The sequence below is a fragment of the Opisthocomus hoazin genome, chromosome 2 (assembly GCF_030867145.1).
Source record: "Opisthocomus hoazin isolate bOpiHoa1 chromosome 2, bOpiHoa1.hap1, whole genome shotgun sequence".
In the NCBI taxonomy this organism is placed as follows: Eukaryota; Metazoa; Chordata; class Aves; order Opisthocomiformes; family Opisthocomidae; genus Opisthocomus; species Opisthocomus hoazin.
Genome location: NC_134415.1, coordinates 15,915,549 through 15,936,351, shown reverse-complemented (window position 1 = coordinate 15,936,351; position 20,803 = coordinate 15,915,549). Strand labels below are relative to the sequence as shown.

Sequence of the window (20,803 nt, the reverse complement as noted above, 5' to 3'; positions counted from 1 at the left end):
TTCCTACAGGAGAGTGTACTTATGAGAGGGACCCAGATTAACACAGGCTGCTCAGCAGGAAAATTATTTCAGATGTGCCGTGTCTATGGAAAGAAAAAGATAAAAACAAAACCAAAACCAGGTGGGTACGCACATCAGGCAGATCAAAATTGTCCCGACAGCAAAATAAGCAGCTTTTAAGCTTGCTTCCTAATAAGGGTAGTGACAAAACTAAAGCAGATGTGAGGCTGGGTGTTGTCTCCACATTAAAGCAATTGATTTCATACACTTTGCAAGTAGGTGTAATTTTTGTGATAAACAACGTGTGATGGGTAGAACAGGAATAAAGATGCACAGATGTGTACATGTCCAGCTGCTCTATACAGAAGAGCATCCAAAGAGCACATCTCCTCACTGAGGCACGATACCCACGTCTCTCCCTTGAAATGAGGCATTGCGTCTCAGAAAGGGAACTTTTTGCAAGACAGGCGTGCTCCAACTTTCCAGCCTTAATACACAGAGATAGTATATATATATATATACACACACACACTACCACAGAAACGTTTTGTAGCCTCACAGCTTGAGATTGATGACGTGTATAGGAATATAGATATGTCTTCATTCAGTAAATATAAATGAGCTTCATACATTCTGTAAACAAGTTTAATCCAAAATTTTTATAAAATACATCTTGTATTTACACACATACCTCATCTAAAAATAAGAGTTTGTTGAACAAAGTTGTTACAAACTATCAGAACCAGTTCAGAGCTGTTTGTACATATTTCTTGCACAGACCCTAGAGATACTAAGATTAAAAGGTGCAAATCTGCAATTGTGTACAAAATATGTACTATGTTAAGTGCATATCTACATTGCATATCACACATCTGCCAAGTCTGAGGGAAGGAGCAGTTAAAATCACAACTATAAATCTTACAGAACATTAGTATAAAGAAACCTAAAATATTTGGAGATTATATAGAACATTCTTGCATCCTTTGAATATTCATAGTAATTTCAGATGCACGGGATCCATTATGGACACTAACGAACAGCTATGCAGCCAGGAACTAAGCTTGAAGCTCTCTGGCAGCCTAAGAACCTAAATGTTTGTGGTGATGTTAGTTCAACCAACGTGTGTTCACAGGGTCTGGATTGAGTCTTCCAATACCAGTTGGATATTCCTGCTAAGAAAGAAATATGTCATGAAAAAGAGAGAAGACCAGATTATCATGCATAATTCAAAAGCTAACATGCCTTTTTTTTCTTTTTTTAAATGCACTGTAACTGCGTATTTTTTTTTAGAATGTGGATGAATGCTCACAAAACACGTGCAGGTAAGTACTAAGCTGCTGGTGTACTTGGTTTAGTACAACTTTGCAGTAATGCCACCAGAACATCCACAGAACTCAAAAATTAGGTGAAAAGTTGATCACTGTACCATTTTTTTTTTCCTTCAGTGTATTACAAACTAGAGTATAACATTACAACTTGTGTCCAGCATCAGCTATAAGTACTTGTTTAAAACCAACACAAGCATCAGCCAGAAAAGCAGACTGAATAAGCTAAATGTTTGTGGTAGAGTTGGAATTTAAATATATATTTTGCATCTGTAACGAGTGGTAAAAATAAGTGACTAAAATGGCAAGTTACACAGTTTAAAAAAGCAGAAAACCTACAGTTCTGATAAGGACATAGGTCCATCAGGGATCAAAGACAGCCCTTGCTATTACCTTGCCGTGGTTGATTTTTATTTGCAGCATTAAAAAAAAAATAAGAACAAGACATGGGGAATGGGAATTTTTTTTCTGTTACCAGAAAAAAAATAAGAAATTTAAGATCCACTTGGCAATACTAAATACTGAAGATTGCAAATGCCTAAGTTAGTACCATGCGACATGAACTTCAGCGGACTTCCCTTGTGAAGCAACATTACCATACGGACCATTACATAAGCAGGCAACACAGTACACGGGAAATATTTAACATGTCATCACATTATTACATAATCCTTGGATAGTCAAAATCAGCAAGACTGTAGCTGTTACTAAGGCTGTAATTCTGCCTTAGTGAGTGGAGGGAGAAGCTGGCCTTACAAATCTTTTATTTCTCTTTACAAATGATTAATAGTACTGGGGAAAAAAACCAAACCACAGATGGGTGTTAAATACCATGCTATTAAAAGCAAGACAGAGCAAGATGTTGTAAAACATAGTTAGGGAAGCATTATTTTTATTTTGTCATCATAAAATAACATTGTTTAAAGATCACACAAATTTGATAGATCATCTTTTTTCTCCAACGTTAAGCCAGCACTACAGTTGAGAAAGGTGTTCACCCGTTTCTCTGTAAATTTATACTTTTAAGTAAAATAACTTGATTCTCTAAATATGCATTTTAATTAATTATGTCACACGGTAAGTGTCTTGCTCCTTTGGTCAGAGATAGTAAATGAAGACTTCAAATATTCGTATCTTCAATTTTTAAAAACCCAATATACATCCTTAACCAAGGAGTATTCACGCTACACACAAGCCATAGATACAAAATGCACAGTATATACATGTTTTGAAAACAAATGGGAATTTATAAAAACTCAATAGCCAAATCAAAGTAACTGAGGCACTAAATTAAAAGTAGTATCTTCATGTCTTCATTATACAGACTATTCTGTGAACAATCAGGACTGTTTCATAAATATATATTATCTACAGAATTTGCTGTGCCAAAAGCAGCCAGCTGTGTTTAAGCTCAAAAGAAAAATTGCACTTTGAGATTGTTACAGTTAACTTCTCATTTTTTCTCCTCGAATATAGTAATCTGGTCCTAGTGCTTTTGGCACAGGTATCGAGTTGTGTTTTTGCTACACTTTCTTATAAAACTCAAGGTTCTTTTATTTTGTTCATTAAAATCTGAAGAGTCCTAAACAAACCTAGAACTTTGATACAAATCTATATAGCTACAATTGCTTCATTAAATAATATACACAAATATGCTCTTCGATCTTAAAACATCTTGACAACCGGATACAAAACAGTCACTTATATTATTGCCAGCCTCCTTAATCTTACACGTTATCAGTCTGCAAGTGACTAAAATACAGTTTCTGGCCACATCTTGCACTAGATCACACCCCAGTGTACAAGGACAGAAAATAAATGTATAATAAAAAGATTGGATAAATTAGTAGGGGTTTCTTGGTCTTGAATTCTTCTCCCACTAGTAATGATGCAGCACTGTATGCAGCCCAAAAGACTCCAAACAACTGAAAAAAAAGATGAACAGTCTTAGCTGACACCACAAGAAAATCGCTCCAAATACCAAGATAAAAATCAGTTCTTCTCTCAATATAATTAAAAAGAAATCCCCAAAAAAAGATTTTTTTTTTTTTTGGGGGGGGGGGGGGGGGAGAACTACACACGCACATAAAAAGAATATACTATGCATTTTCATTTAAGTTTAGAGAAATATTAAACAAATGTTACTTTCGAGACATTTTTACTGAAGTGAGCAGCTAAGGATCTACAGTAAGTTTTCTCTAATATAAAAGACATATAGATACCATAAAGCAAGCTGTAAGCTTACATACACCGATAATTTGAAACTTCACTGGATTAATAACTTTTCCTTCTACCTTGACTGTCCCCAACTATTAACTCCTCCCTGTCTTTAAGCAAAACTATACTTAACTCTTCCTCCTAAAGCATATAACAGAGGATTAAATCACCATTTTTTAGCTCAGGATTTGCGTGGCTCATAAGCTTTTCTTTAATTGTGGTGCCCCCACCTCAAGGTAACTGAACCTCACGTTCCTATTCCTTTCTGGTGCAGTGAGAAGCCTGCCAAAATACAATCTCTATCAAAAAATGTATTGCTTACTAGTTAAGAAAGAAGCAGTTTAAAAGACTGGTAGAAAGTAACATTACCTATGAATATCCACTATGTTATATGAAGACTACATGAATATTTTTAAAAAGTCTTGAGGTCAATGAACTTGACTCAAACCTCAAACTAACAAGGTTATAGCAGAAAGTAATCAGACATTATTATCCTCTAACAGCACCTTGAATATTAATAAAAAAGGAAAAATACTTAAAACTGAGTGGCATGCAAAACCACTGTAATCTTCTGCAAAACATGAGACCAAAAAGGGCAGAGGTAACAGGACCCCAGCAAAGAACTTCTTCCACAGTTCTGTCAGAGGAGCTGAAGTCCCTTGAGGGCTTGCGTGGCCTGTTCAACTGCCATTGCAAAAAACAACCAAACCAACCAACCCCAAAACTGCATGTGATTGCATACTTCTGTTTTTGCTGCCTAACCTGGGACTTCAGAGATGGACAAGAAGGACAAACCAGATCATGACTGAATTCCATAAGATACATTAGGAATATTGCAGCAATTAAAACAACCGAGGCACACCGCTTGAATAGTTTACTTTGCTGACTGCAACTGGGACAGAACTGACTGGAATGTCACTATTTCACGGTAAGATCCCCAACATTCAGACTGTGAAATATTTCCCCAAGCGCAGAGCTCTTGGCACAGCATAACTAGTTCTGGCCACACGGGGCTCATCCGGCATTTTCACACTAATGATGCACAAGTAAGAACCTCGCACAGATTCGCCCTGAAGTTAACATAAAGACTGTCGGTTAGTAGTAATCAAGTAACAGAGGTTTCATTAACATATATTTATTTTCAAGCTATGTATTAGCTAACTGGAAAGTTAATGATTTACTTCTGACTTGATCACTTCATAGTAATTGGACATTATCAATTCACAAACACAGCAATTTTGTTATTTACCATACCCTTTAGTTGTACTTCAATTATACTGTTTACAGGCAAGCTAAAAGGACAGAAATCAACCAAATCAACAGAACAAGAACTCAAAAAAAACCATACAGCTTAGCTAGTCACAGCATTTTCTCAGTTCACCTTTCCAAAACTTCAGCAATAGCTTCAAAGGCTACCTAAAAGGTTTTAAGAAGTACTGGAAGTGCTCAAGAATGTTAAGTAGTTCTGGGGTCTATCAGGGAACGTTTCTAGTTTCATAAAAGGTGTCCGACGGCAGCTGGTATCAGGCAAGTTATTCTTGCTGTGTGCCTTATGTTCCACATCTGTAAAATCGGAACAAAACCTACCTTCTCTGCAAAGGTATTGAGAGCTTTGTGCTGCTACCGCTACGGGAAGGTCTCTCAACAATGACTAACGTCATATTCATGCTGCAGTAACTAAAAATAAACTCGATGATGGGGGAAGCAACAGAATGGCTTATTTTCAGATTCTTCATTCTGAAGCTTAATTACACATCCTCTTCTCAAAATGGTAATCCTATTTATTTCAATGCAACTATTATAGCACAGCAAAACACTTAAACAGAAGCTAACGTGATAACAGGTGTTGTTATAGCAACAGTACTGTATATCCCCAAGTACTCAAAAGAAACATTTAAAACCGAATTCACTCAGTAGTGATGGCCACCATGCAAACCAAAAGGATGACAGAGCTTGTGCTGTAGTTCTGAATATTCTGACACATCATTATGTTGTCCAGAACAGACTAATACATGAAGTGTTATAAAAGCAACTTAAAAATAACTGTAAACAATTCTCAACAGATGATACTGAACTTACTTTTATTAGGGTAGAAACAACATCAAATGATCCAACCACCAAAAGTACAGGTGCTATGACAATGAGGGGCAGTAGGGAATATCCTATCACACCAAGAACTTGGCCATAAGCAACCTGAAATTTTAAAACACATAAAACCAAGCTTTCCAGTACTCAAACTTCGTCACCAAACACAACTTGATTTTGTTATAACAGTATGAATAGCAATAATAATGCAGTAGGTATTCATGAAATTTCAGCTCAAGGCAGCTTGCTAGTATGAAAATTGTTTTTATATGCTACCCTCTAGACTTTTAAATTGATCATTCTGTTATCCCACAAATACGTTGCCTTTTTTTTTTTCTTTTTAACACTGTAAATGACAATTTTATCACTTCCAAGGAAAGTATTTACACAGGTTAAAATATGTAGTTCCAGCCACCCTCACATCTTCACGTTCCACCTTAAATGGTTCTCAACTGCCACTCTCCATGGAGTGTACGAATGATACCCAGGAGCACAGAACTACAACAGACCTTTTGGTTACCAGCTTTAGTCCTGGCTCTCACAAGAAGCAACGGTATCATTTTCTGTATTAAGATATTCATTATATGTAAATAAGCTCATAAAGTACATGAATGCTTTTGGCGTCAGTGGAAGACCCAGAACCTGTCCCCCTAAGGCACAGAAACCTTCCAATTTCCAGTTTAAATTTATTATGACTATCTCGAACAGATTTGTTCAAAGTATTTCCATAACTGTTTTTAGCTTCATGGGGATTAAAACCTCCAATTTTCCCCTATTATGGTTTGAAATGTTTCTGAGCCCAGTTAGGCTTCTTTCTGTTTAGGAAAAAACAGCGGTGAGACAAGTGACTGTCTTGCAAGCAATCTCTTGTGGTCGTTGATCCTGCACATCGAACTGTGCAGACCAGTTTATACATTCTGATAATTTCACATTTTGAGCCACAAAACAGTCTGATTTAAGGGCATCTGGACTATGCTGGTATGCAGAAAAACCACGCAATCACATTTATAAAAGCTTTTTGTTTCAAAACAGTGTTCACACAAGAAGACTCCAGCAATTATGATATAAAGCAAAACCTAAAAAAAACAATGTCAATGTAAATAATGTAGGAAGTCTGCAACACTAGTTCATCATTAATGCAGATTTTTTTAGTAAAAATCTAAAAATCAAGTATCACTGACCATTTAGTTCTTCACAACACAGTTCAACACATTTTATGCTGCAGAGCCGTTTTAAGAAGTTTCTACCCTCCTGAATGTTCCGCTGTGGCTGTCTGTGGGCCTTGCTGCAAGTCATTTTTTGTTCTTTACACCTGAATCTCTTAGTGACTCAATCTGTGAACACCTCCAACAGCTATTCCAACCCTGCTGGTGCAAGCAGCTGGAGGGAGGGATGCAGGCCAGAATTTCAACTGGCTTTGCAGTTGAAGAACATGTGCCAATTTTCATCTTTTAATCGGTTTGAACTGCACCAGGCCAAAGATGAAAACAAATACTGGTAGATGCTCTGCCCACAAGGACATTATAAAACTTCTGTTAGCCCCATTAAAAAAAAAAAAGTTTAAATAAAGGGCAGTGCAAGAGCAGTGCAATGGAGGAGAAAGAGTTCCATTTAGCTCAGCAACTGAAAAATTTAAAGCACTTGTCCCTCAAAAATGGGCTTCAGTTCTGGATCACAGGCACCCGTTAGAATTTCTGGCATTCATAATACAAATTTTCAGATTGTTTGTCACATCCAGCACGTCATCCATCACATAGAAAGATCAGCTGACTATCTCTGTACTTTAGATTTTATTTTGGAGGCCAAGAACCTGAAACGCAGACGTTACACTTACCAACTGCATCCATTCTTAGCTAGCTACCAGGTCCAAACCCAAGCACCAAGAAAACCCAACTACTACTGAAGAATGTAACCAAGAGACTTTACATTACCTCCCTCTACATCCTATTCGCATACAGGTACTTACTTCTCCTCCAAGAACCCTGGCCAGTAAAAATATTGTCAAGGATCCAAATATCCAAATAGTTATAATCCAAGAAACAACCTTAAGAGATAAAGAACAATTCATTTATGTTAATCATTTTCATTGTGAGAAAGGAAAAATAATTTCTATTAATCACTTTCACTGCAGTCAAGGATTTTATTACGCACAACTGAACTCTGAATTGAGGCAAGAATAGTTTTACTTAGTATCACACTGCAATTTGAGAATAAAATTCAGAGGTAACATGTACAGAAGCACATTAATGGTAAGTTTGGTGAACATGGAATGAACATGCGGTGTGTTTTGTAAATACTGTATCAGAGTAGGAAGGGTTTAGATAAAAATAAAGCTAAGACCACCCTAGCTAAATGTCTGCACATCCTGCCTATTACAAAAGGTGGGCTCAGACAGTTTTTAAAAGTCAGCCCAGCCAATACCAGGAGTTGGATTTCCGCTCCTTTCATCCATGAAGACGCCACTTTATTCTTCAAACCGAGAATGCTCAGAAAAAGACACAGGACTTTCAACTCTCAGTAGAACTTGAACAGGATCACAACTTAAAAAACAGCCCCAGACTCCTGGGACAAAGCCTATGATTGTTTTTTCTTGCTTCTTTCGTTCTGCTCTTAAACTGAAGGAGAAATGTTAAAATCATTCTTCGGCTTGACAGAACTTTCAAAGTAATTTAGCTGTTCTTGGAGTTAAGGCACTGGGAGGATTAGAAGTGAAGCTCTGCCTTTTGAAACACCTTTTTTAGACTGAAACAACAGTATCAGTCCAGTCTCTGTAATTCCAAATGTACAATGGCTGCACTTTGAAATGAAGTTAGCACTCAATTCCATTTTTTTTTCTTAATTAAAAATTCCAGATTCACAAAGAATCAAATAAGAGATTATTTTTCTTTAAATTTAAAATCAGATTAAAAAAAATCACAGCACCACTTTGAAAAATTAAGATAAACGTAACGGCTTTATGCTATTTGTGAAAATAGTGCATGGCCCCCTTTTACCTTCTCCTTTCCTCCAGTGTCTAAGAGAGGACAGGGATGCTCATCTCTCTCCATCTTACAGCCCACCATTCAGTTTATCTAGTCTAGCTGCTGTCAGTCATGCTGTTGCAGCTACTAGCATTCCCCCCTCACACATATACAGCACTCTTACAACTGTATGGTAATCCACTGTTCCAAAGAAACATTCGACCCACTGTTCACATCCAGTAGGCACACAAGCTGCAGAAGGTAGTTTATCTGTCACTGGATCAAGGAATGGTCCTTGCTTTGCCTAGGAGACCGCTAAGCAGTCCCACCCAGCAGACCCCAATACCACAGTGGTTTAGTCTACTCACTTCAAGTCTCATAGAAACCACATACCGAGAGCCAGTTCTTAGTCAGCATTTGGTACCTCATATGGAAGCCAGAGGTCGCAAAGGGAATGATTTTACCTCACCATTCACAAAAAATCCTCGCATAAGCACATACTGTTACTTTACATATGGCTTATTGCTATACTACGTTGCATTTAAAACAACTGTAAATCCACACAGTCATAGAGATTTCCAAAGCGGGATCACCTAGTCTCGCTTTCAAATTGTGACTATAAATGATACCACTTCTCTAAAGAAAAAAGCTAACAGTGTTTATGGAGGCCAATTAAATCTGCACAATGCTTCTGAATAGCCACTCACCATAGAGTTTAAAAGGAATTATGGAAAAAAGTCTGTTGACCAGAGGAAACTTATGTGACTATAATTGAGCAGGGAGGACAAAATGGCAAATGGCACTAACAAAGATTAAATATAGCAGATAACATTGGTGATACAGTATGAATTAAACAAGCAGCTTTATTTGTCAGGAAATTAAAATTCATGCCATCCAAACAAATGTTCTTCAGTAACATTTTTTAGTAATAAAAAGCATGTTAACAAAAGGTCATGATTAAAATGAAAGATTCACTAACATGACTCTAAACCCATTAGTATCAATCTTTTCCTCTAGAAACCACATCTTTCCTTTGTTATACTGTACAAAACCAAACCTGACATTTCATCATGATTAACTTATCCCTGGGTTATTTAATACATTTCTCACTGCTGTCTTTCTACATATTGACTTGAGAAACAGCACTTGAAACGCCCTGCATTAGTATATGAAGAAAAACACTCTCTACCCACGTGAGAATGCAAATTGCTTAGCACTCATGTCCCCAAATTTAGCTTAGATTTCTTTTTAGGCAGAAGGCTTATACCTACCTTAAATTGTCCATATAATGAAATCATTGAGAAGAAGAGGACAACTGCCAGAGGACCCCAAAAGTCTGGATTGTCTCTCACTACCTGTCTATTAAACCCAAGAGATGGCATAGGCATCAACACACATCGAATTTTGTAGTAAATATCCTTCAGATCAATGTCGAGTTCTTCCCTGAAATTGTTAAGCAAGAGAGCATTACTATACACCATGGTAATGAAACAGAGCATAAAAAAAAAGGTAAGTTTGAAGGCAAACAGTAAGTTTACAGACGAAGTGTCCTGTCATCCATAAGGCTTTCTGAAGCCATGACTAGTAAAGGACACTTTGTCCACAGCAAAGCAGCACCATACCTTCATCCCATATTCAGTAACTGATGTGACACAGATATATTTAATTATTCAAAAATCAATCACATGACTGAGAATAGCAAACCTACACAGTATACCCTAACAGTCTACATTAAGACAGTGAATCTATTTTCTGACATGCAGGAACACATGACATTCACACCACTGTCACTACTTGAAAGTCAAAGTCATGCATACAGAAAAGTAGGATGTCTGTGTATTCCTATGCTGAGCAGTTTGCCACGAGCACACTTATTACGGAAACATTTAATTCAAATTCTACAAGAAAGAATACCTTTACTTTCACTAATCCTAAACCATTCGAAAGACATCAGGTAAAAACTTTTTTTGTAATAAAATGGGGTTTCACTTGCTTCAACAAAAACAGCTTTCAGCATACCAGTTTATGCCAATTGTTTAATTACTGGCTTGTTTCCAATAGGGGCGAAAATAAATAAAAGTCAGCTAAACTAGCAATATGTTTTATCAACAGATCTTGCACTTCTCCAATTGCCTTCTCCACTCCCTGCTACGAACTATCCATAAGCAGCTACAAATTGACCAGAAGACTCTTCTGCATAGGAGGCTCTTAACAGGTGCATCTTGCCCTGATTGTCTCAGCATAAGGGGGAGGAAGCGGACTTTCCAAGTAATGGGCAATTCTACTTCTTTAAGCTTATGTGTGGAACCTTGAGACAAAACCATATGCTAGTGTTTTCCTTATGCAGTCAGGACCGAGGAGCTCTGAAGAGTTGCAAGAGGCTTCCCTGCAGACATCCCTTGGCTCTACATTCAAGAGCACGGTAGAGGAAAAGGTAGAATCATATCCTAAGTGTGTTTGTGAAAGTTTTGTACAAGGCTTTGATTTACGGCTTTTTCCTCAGAAAAGCTGAAGAAAGAAAGAAATGCAAAGACATGATTGACCACAATTTGTCTTTAAAAAAAAAAAACTAAATACTGCTCACGGAGTCTCTCAAGGTGATTTCAGGCTTGCTATTACTGAAGCTATTTCAGAATTGGTATTACCAACACATGACTAAATAATAAAAATTGTTCTTTAACACATCCCTGAATTTAAGGGGTAGACTAGAAGCATCTCTTTTCCCCATTTATTTAAACAGGGTGTAGCATTCCTATATTTCACTCTGAAGATTGTGTAACACAAATATTTCCTGTCTGGAAATAATTCTGTGTCATCGCCTAGAGCTTCTGACAGCATGCGAATTAACTGTCTTTCGCATGAGGCTAACAGCTACCTCACCTACAAAGTAATGGTAGCTGTAATGGCAAACAAGTGGCTGGAGTAAGGCTGCCCAATAAGAAAAAAAAATCTCCCTCTATTGAACAAAGCACTAGCACAGTGAACTTCCCTTAGCTGCCTACTATTCTTTAAATCCATAGCAGGATTCAGATTACAAGGCTTCATCACCACACATGTTCTGGGAACAATCGGAACTGCATGAAAACTGCTACATGAAAATCAGATTAAGGTCTTCTCTGTCAGGATTTTATTCATCCTGCTTGCCACAAACGGATCATTTCCCTGGCATGTTCTCCTTGCTTCCAGCAACCAGCAGCTTAGAACACCGAGTTGTCTTTGAATCACAAACTTGTTTTTTTGTGATATAGAAAGTTACACAGAAGAGGGAATTCACGTGTTTGTTACCTCAGTACACCATTCTGATTCTTAATTCAAAGTTAGAGGTTTACAGAACAGACTTACACAAGGAGCTACTTGTGCACACTTTATGTTAAAGTACTTTTCAAGTAGCAGTTTCATTGTTAAGCTCTCCAGACATCTGTTCTCTCCCAACACTCATTCAAGTTCTCCAGAGTACTCTCCTGCTCACTCCATTTTTTTAAAGCATCATTATCTTTAATTCACACAGGAAAACACTGGGACACTGAGAATTAGGCTGCTTCAGCACACAACAAGGACTAAGACCCAGGCTGCCCGACTCATAGTAACCTTAAGATACAAACTTTCTTCAGCCAACCACGCTCTGTGAACAGAACAAGCGACGCAGAGATTTTCAGTTTTAAGGACATTTTTGTCTTTCAGCACTAATATCCTTTTAATCTAGCTTTATAATATAAAATAGCATCATTATAAAGTTTGTGCTACCTTGCTTCTAGCGTCCCTACTGTAATAAGCATGATTCACAATGCATTTACTTCAATGTAACTGACAGAATTTTTAGAATTACCTAACGTAAGTATTTCCACAGGATTGCCTTAGCCTCTGATTCTTTGACAGCATTAAGAAACTCGCATCATCAGCACAAAAACCAGAAACAATACAACCTAATTTTTTTTTTCACAATTACAAGATCAACCAATAAGAGCAGAAAAGCCATAAAAGCTTTATACTTCTAGAGATTTATAATATCGTATTTTACTTCCTCCTTCCTCCACCACAGTGAGTAACAAGCCTGTCTTTTACACTAAAAATAAAACCCATAATGAGAAACATGTCTTCATTCCTGCACCAGAAAACACTCCTTGGTTAAGCAACTCGTCAAATAGAATTCTAGTCACAGCAAAAGCCTGTGGGACAATTTGAGAGGCTACAAGTTGTTTGTTTTTCCTACACAGCTAATAAAGATAGATAACCAAAAATAATCATCACATACAGGAGTGGCTTGTTGTCTTCTGGGTCATCATCTTCTACTTCCAGAAGCCAGCCATACCCTCTCTGCCTTAGGAATGTAGTTGCAGTAGATTCTTTGATGAATTCTCCTCCAAGATTTAGCTTAACATCTGGAGCTGTTATGGAGCCACTAAGATCTTAGAGAAACAGGGAGAGAAAGATACACCTTTTTATGTCTTACCAAAAGCCATGTGATTTCAAAAGTTATCTTCAAAAAGATAAACAACAGACATGAAGCTGCATGTGCTGGTCATCACCACAAACTATTCAAAGTTATAGAATAAAACTATACTTTTAACAGATACATAATTCGGAAGGGTACTTCTGGTTTTAAGGCAATAGGAGCAATGTTGATTTAGGTCCCAAATTAACAAGTTTTAGCTTCTAGATGGAACACTCGTTTTGATGACACAGTGTTATGGTATGACAGAAAGGCTTCATCATTAAGCACTTAAAGGCATACAAGGAGTTAACTAATTATATTCTTAACATACTGTAAGGTGTGGATTATTTACCCTTTTTTTGCTGACAATACTATACCTCTTTTGGAGCCCGTCCCTGCACAGTGGCAGTTTCAGCCAAAACCATTCTATCCTTTTATGTCCAATTTTTCATGAAAGGAGAACACTTGTAGATGTTTTCATTCGTAGCCTGCCTTTAATACAGGTCAAACTGTTAGAAGACTATCAGACATCCTTAGGCTCCAGCCAGTAAGAAGAGACACAAGGAGTTCTCTTCAATATATTATGATCTTGCTCTGCCACACTACTAAACAAGACAAAGAGCAATTTATGTATGTTCTGGCTGCGTCAAAGTCACCAACAAATATTAATTTTATTTGCTCATTGTATTCAGTTACGTACAAATGAACAACACAAAATAGTAACTGAAAATACACGCAGCAGCTTGAAGAAAGAAAAAATACGGAAGAGGGGAATAATTATTCCTTCAGGAAATGATGGATTTCCATTATTTGCTAAAAAGAAAATGGCCAAACAGAAACACGCAAATCTTCTGTAAATACCTTATTACAAATACATTAAGACACAAAAACTCTTTTCTCATCCAACACCTTACCGCTTCACCAAAGAAAGTCGTATTTTGCGTTGTGTGCTCTTCACACAAAATACTTCCTTCGCACAAATATCCCAAAACACCTAGCTATAGCAAGGATTTCTGAAACTTACTCACTCACAGAGGCAAGTCAGGCCATGTTTGCCAACAACATTTACAACATCTTCTATCAAAATGCAACGTATTTTATTTATAGAGACAAATTCTGTACAGTGACAGAACCTCACACAGTCTTCAGCCAGCATGTCTGAAGTGTTCACTGATCACTCAGTATCATAATTAAACAGAATTCTCCCTCCCAAACCAGGTTGCTAGGCCACTCCAGCTTAAATTTAAGCTTTACCACATATGCTTTTCAACCGTTTCATCATCATGAGAGTTCATGATCCATTGCTTTGATTCTTGGAACACCCTCTGCTTCAGGATCCTCGTAAAGATCACTGTAACTTACAGAGTTTCTCTTTGCTCCTCTAAGTACCAGCACACATACGCTGTTCTCATCAGACACAAGCAAAGCTGCCTTCCGCTATTTACAGTAGGAGAAAAAAGAAAAAGGTATTCGTAATGCCTGGGTGTCAAGGTAAAGAAAACCTCAGAGGTTTTCTATTGTCACTGGCACCCTTTGTTATTTAAAAATACTTGTTTATCCTACAACATAACACTGTTTTGCAAGGAGAGGTTTTTCCTACTCTTTGTGCAAGGATGTGACTGTCAAAACACACAAATGTAACTGTCCAACCAGCCATTTCTTTCTTCTTTCACGCTGACAATCCATCCTGAGGCAGGGAAACTTCTACACAAGTCTTACTTACCAAGACTCCTTCTAGTAGTCGACGACCTAAAACCACATTTTTTAAGCATGAAACCTACTAACAAGATCTTCAGTCTATTTTGCAAGACATCTCAGGTGGGACTTAAAGCTGCAGAAAACAAGGAAAAGATTCTGCCACCCCCTCTTCTACAGACTGCTTTGAATGAGATGGTTAACTGCAGGCCAATAGAGCGCTGAAGAACCTGCCAAGAACTGATGGTTCTGATGTTTGCTAGTGAGAGTTAGGTTGCCTTCACTGCTACTGTCTCAGGCAGACCACCACAGAAGCAAAGCTGAGGTATCTCATACGCCTCACTTCAACCAGGCATTGTGGAAAAACAGCTTTCAAGCCAGTCTTTGCTCTCAATTTTGATAAAGCAGTACAAGAGGAAAAAAAACCCAACAACCCCAAAACAGTCTGTTCTTTACACCACTGCCGTGCACTTAATTGAGAACACCTCTCTAGCATTTTTTCCCACCAGCAGCTCCTACCTTTCATGGAAACAAGATGGGAAAATAAAACAGCTTATACTTTTATTTTTCATATGGATCAAGATTTGGGAAATAACTAAAAATTAGAGTCCAATGTGTAATATTTTTAATTTAGAAATATCAAGCTGTTTAATTTTGCTTACGTTTTTGTTTGTTAGGGTAGGCCTTCGCAGCACTTTGAAGACAGGACTACACTTAAACAGGACCTGCTTGTGTTCAAAAAGAACACGGAGACAAGCCCAATTCTACACATCCTACTGGAAACATGGCTGTACTGGACTGGGTTCAGCATTGCTCAACAAATACTTCCGGGGGAATCCGGAGAGCTTCCATTCAGAGGTACATGGATCCTTTTTCAGGCCAAAGTGGAGAAGAAAAACAAAACAAACAACAAAACCACAGCTGAGATTGTACCTGTTGATTAGTATTCCTCACCAGAAGGACTGGGAAGTTCACCAAAGAACAGGCATTCTGCCGCAGTCTTTCCACTTCAGTAATTCTTCACCGGGGCGGGACACAAGTCAGGATTTACACGATTCCCTACCCCTACCCGCCAACACGACAGTAACCAAACACACCCGTAAAGCAGAACGGTTGTTGTTCAGGCAGGTAGAGCCCAGAAGGTCGCTGTAAGGAGGCACAACGCTGACTCCTGTATGCTCATTTTCGCACTCCGAAGGCAGACCGCGGAGCGCTGCTTCCCCACAGCTATCCGTGCAGCGGTTCGGCGGCGGGCGGCACTCCGGCCCCTGAACTACACGCAGGGCTCCCTCCCTCCGCGCCCCACTCCCGCACCGAAACGAGACGCGGCACCCAGACGCCGGCAGAGCGCTACGGCCCGTGACGGCGCCCGCCGCAGCCACGTCAGGTCGCCGGGCACAGCCTCGGTGGCGGCGTCCGCAGAACCTCAGCAACGCGGCCCCGCCGTCCCGCGGGTAACGCGGCTGCTCGCACCCGCCTCACGGGCCGCCCCGCTTCGCCTCCGGCCACGCCACCGGCCACGGTGGCGGGGGGGGGGCAGGGCAAGGCAGGCAGCTCTGGCTCCAGCGGCGCCGGAGCCGCCCGCCGCCCCGCGGCCCGGCCAAGCCCTTCTCTCGGGAAAGCGAGAGCGGCCCCAGCGGCGGCCCCGCGCTCACCTTCGGCGTCTGCCGAGGAGACGAAGGTGAAGTCCCCGCTGCCGGGCGCGTAGAGCGGCGGCTGCTGAGGGCCCGGGGGCTGCATCTCCCCGCCCTCCGCGGGGGCTGCGGGGCCGGTGGCGGCGGTGAGAGGCGAGCGGGCGCCCGAGCCTGCGGCCTCCCCGGATCCCTCCCGCGGCGACGGCGGCCGGGACCCACAGCGCAGCCGCCTCACGGGGCAACAACAAGCGACACCGCCCCCCCGATTGGCTGCCTGCAAGACGCGCCGTGACTGGCCGCCGCAGGGCCAATGCTGACTGGATCCCCGGCTAGGTCTTGGGGAGGGAGGTCACTTCGACTCTGGTATAAAGCTCCTCCTGATTGGGCGAAGGCGGAGCGTGGGGAGTTACTGAGGTGGGGAGGCACCGCCGCCGCATTTGTTGCGCTGTCACCTGAGGGCGGGCGCCTCAGCCCCGGGGTCGGCCGCTACAGGTTGCTGCCTCCCGAACGCGGCCCCTTGGTAGAGCCCCGCGCTGGTTCCGCTCCGAGGGCGGTGCGTGAGCGGTGTGCCGGGTCGTTGCGGTGCTCAGCGCCACAGCGAAGGGTCGCGCCCCCTTCCCCCCCCCCCCCCAGTATTCCCCCAGCGAACGGCTCCCGCGGAAGGGGCGGCTGGGCCGAGCCTGCGAGCCGTGAGAGGCGGTCCCCGGCACGGCGGCTCTGGGGGGCTGCTGAGCGGGTCTGACGCTGCTTGCTGTTGCGGTGCCGGAGTCCCCGCCGCCGTGGGCAGCGCTGGAGGCGAGAGGCCGGGTGGTTCAGTGCAGCCTGACCTCGCAGAGCCGAGCTGGAGGCTGACAGCGGGAATTCGGCACCTGCGGCGCCCTGGGATGGCGGCTTCACCCCCTCGGCGCCGTCTGCAGCGGTTTTGCTGGTTTTCTGCTGCGAGTTGTTCATCCGCATGGCCGATGCCCTCTGCCTGCCCGCACCTACCATCTGCCTGTTGCCGTGTTTAACTGTAAATCTGCTTCTCACTTCATAATGAGATATTCTCTTCACGTCTTTCTGTATGCTGCTTGACCCGTGGAATCTGCTTCCTGCAAACTGCTAAAATTACTATTTTGAACTTTCAGTATCAAAAGACTTGCTGGGAAATACCTTTTCAAATATAACTCTGGGCTTTGTTGAATAAAAGCACAAATATTTTTATTCCATGATGGATATGAAAAAATGCATCCTTCCTTTTGACTGTTTAGAAGGATTTGCCTCCATCTTTACCATCCTCCAATATTTTATATGGCTCCACCTCCCAGTATCATCATGGTCATCTGCAACCCTTTTGCCAGTTGTTTTCTGTGTACAGTCCTGAATCTGTTCTGTTGCTCTACATCCTTTTTTTTTCTCCCATTATTTCTGATTTGCTCCCTGTTAGTATCTATTTGCAGTTTTCATGGTATTTTTAAAGTTACGTCTGGTATATCAGTGGTATCCTTTGACTGCCCTCCTGCAATTCACTTGTCTGGAAGGAAATCTGGTATAATCACAGATCAGATGTAGAATGCAGCACATTGCATACGCTCTGGAATGGCTGCCTTTTTAGTTCTTAATTAAATACTATGCATAATTAAATATGTATTAACATATCAAAAAACTTTACCCATGGTGTAAGGTGCTACATCCCATCTAGCCCCTTTACCGAGCATTGCTAGCAGCAATTGTGATGGATAGAATAGAACAGAACAGACTATTTCAGTTGGGAGGGACCTACAACAATCATCTAGTCCAACTGCCTGACCGCTTCAGGGCTGACCAAGTTAAACTGTGTTATCAAAGGCATTGTCCAAATGCCTCCTAAACACCGAGACGCTTGGGGTATCGACCACCTCTGCAGGAAGCCTGTTCCAGTGCTTGACCACCCTCTTGGTAAAGAAATGCCTCCCAGTGTCCAGTCTGATAAGCTGCAAAGCACCACCAAGTGGTCTGTTTGTGATCTGGTTGATGACAGTGCTGTGAAGCATGTGTTTGTCCTGCAAAGAGACCCATATAGTACTAAAGAAGCTGTAAAATAATACAACTGAGATCCTGTTGCCAGTTCCTATTATAATAAGAGGACAAGAATGATGGGTCTGGTTGTGGTCTATGCTTTGAAAAATCAGGAACCAGGATCTCCCACTTCATGTGTTCGATGACTACTAGTTTTACCAGAAAAGCTCCCAGATAGCCCAGTTTAGGCTTAGCCGTTAGCTCTTCCCTCTGCTCCCTGCTGAATACCGACAAATTTATTCTCAGAGGACACTTTTTTCCTCTGACATCTCAGGGCAACAGGCTTAGATTTGGTGATCATGCTACATATATTTAATTCTACTTCATACATAGAACTCATTAAATGCCATAGATTATAAATATGGATGTTTTTTAAATTGAAAAAGTTGAGGAATTTTGTTAGAGCAGTGGTTTGATTTGGAGACGAAACCTCCCTTCTCATATATAACCCATTAAAGGAAATCACTATGAGTTCCATCTCAAATAATTTTGAACAAGTAAAAGCCAATCTGATTTACGGAGTGAGCATGACTGGAAAGTTCCTACTTTGCCATATCCAAAGATAATTGAAGTTTGCATTTATATCAAATACAACTTGGGTTCAGGTTCTCCATGGATGGTTTATGGTCATTATCAGTTTCCTTGCAGCGGTAGAAAAAAATCAGCTATAATTATATGTAACCTGTTTTTGAATTGAAAACTGTCTCGATAACACAAAATGGCCCTACAGATATTGGTGCAGTTTGATTTAGCCTTTAAAAAGTTGAGCAATCAAGACATCTGGTAAGAGAAACTCATTTTCTTAACTATCTATGTGAAACTTGTTTGTTGCAAGACCTTTGCAATAGGCTTCCTTCAATTTCTGATGTTTCTTCCTCTTTACTTTGTTACTGCCAGCCTGTCAGAGTTCAAGTAGCTTCTGGAGGATGCTCTTAGTCATACGGTTTGTTTGTAGGTAGTCCTGCAAGGAGAAGGGAGTTGGAGTCAATCATCCTTATGGGTCACTTCCAACTCCAGATACTCCATGATTCTATTTAACTCTTGTTCCTTGTTGTTCCTGGGATGTCTTGGATTCTTCTGGTAGCCGTGTCCTCCATAGGATGCCAGACACATCTATTATTGGACAAATTTAGAATCATGGAATCATAGAATCATAGAACCAGTTAGATTGGAAAAGACCCTTAAGATCATCAAGGCCAACCATTAACCTGATGCTACCAAGTCCACCACTAAACTGTGTCCATAAGCACCACATGTGCACGTCTTTTAAATACCTCCAGGGATGGTGACTGAACCACTGCCCTGGGCAGCCTGTTCCAGTGCTTGACAACCCTTTTGGTGAAGAAATTTTTCCTAACATCCAATCTAAACCTCCCCTGATGCAACTTGAGGCCATTGCCTCTCGTCCTATTGCTAGTTACCTGGGAGAAGAGACCAACACCCACCTCACTACAACCTCCTTTCAGGTAGTTGTAGAGAGTGGTAAGGTCCCCCCTCAGCTTCCTCTTCTCCAGACTAAACAACCCCAGTTCCCTCAGCCGCTCCTCACAAGACTTGTTCTCCAGACCCCTCACCAGCCTTGCTGCCCTTCTCTGGACACTCTCCAGCCCCTCAGTGTCCTTCTTGTAGTGAGGGGCCCAAAACTGAACACAGTACTTGAGATGCGGCCTCACCAGTGCCGAGTACAGGGGCATGATCACCTCCCTGCTCCTGCTGGCCGCACTGTTCCTGATCCAAGCCAGGACACCGTTGGCCTTCTTGGCCACCTGGGCACACTGCTGGCTCACGTTCAGCCAGCTGTCGACCAGCATCCCCAGGTCCTTTTCCACCGGGCAGCTCTCCAGCCACTCCTCCCCAAGCTTGTAGCGTTGCGTGGGCTTGTTGTGACCCAAGCGCAGGACCCGGCAATTGGCCTCGGTACATCGATCCAGCCTGTCCAGATCCCTCTGAAGAGCCTAGGCTCCTTTAAGGTCCGTCCTTTGTTTGTTCTTTTGTTTATTTGTTTGTTTGCTTGCTTGTTTTTAATTTTTTAATTTTTCTTTTTATCTAACTACATACAGGGATGACAACAAAGAATGCCATGTCAAAGAATTGCTTGCACTTGTTGGCAAACCTTTCACTTGCTTCATTGTAATTCTTACTTATTGAAGTAGGGTCCCAAAACCTTGAAGGGGTTCAGTACCTGTCTCCTGACAAGAACAGAAACATACACTGCTAGAACAAGACTTGGGGTTGTGGGGAACAAAAGTAGCGTGGCTCTTGGTAAACATGAGGAGTAGCTCTCAGGGCACTGTAAAAGGGTGGGAGGAGACAAAAGAGAAAGCGTTGAAGTCTCACACTGGATCAGATTTGAGGAGGAAACTTGGGACAATGCTGATTATTGCCAGAGTACTGTGCAATAAGATGAGCCACAAATGC

The 20,803-nt window shown here is 41.1% G+C and overlaps 1 protein-coding gene across 1 annotated transcript; it reads right to left on the bottom strand.

The window, feature by feature from the left end:
- Window positions 1–627: 627 nt before the first annotated feature.
- YIPF4 (Yip1 domain family member 4) lies at window positions 628–16,592 on the bottom strand. The gene is made up of 6 exons (XM_075412717.1): window positions 16,370–16,592; window positions 12,840–12,993; window positions 9,859–10,030; window positions 7,594–7,671; window positions 5,622–5,735; window positions 628–3,250 (listed from the first exon to the last, which is right to left on the bottom strand). The coding sequence occupies exons 1-6, from the start codon at window positions 16,452–16,454 to the stop codon at window positions 3,113–3,115; spliced, it is 741 nt and encodes a 246-aa protein (XP_075268832.1). The 5' UTR covers window positions 16,455–16,592; the 3' UTR covers window positions 628–3,112.
- Window positions 16,593–20,803: the final 4,211 nt, after the last annotated feature.

Bases quoted from the DNA above. Each gene is read 5' to 3' on its own strand.
- YIPF4 (XM_075412717.1), bottom strand. From the start codon at position 16,454: ATGCAGCCCCCGGGCCCTCAGCAGCCGCCGCTCTACGCGCCCGGCAGC. The intron at 10,031-12,839 runs GTATGTGATGAT...TAACAATTTCAG, and splicing joins GAAGACAACAAGCCACTCCT to GGAAGAACTCGACATTGATC. The intron at 7,672-9,858 runs GTAGGTATAAGC...TTATCTCTTAAG, and splicing joins CATTATATGGACAATTTAAG to GTTGTTTCTTGGATTATAAC.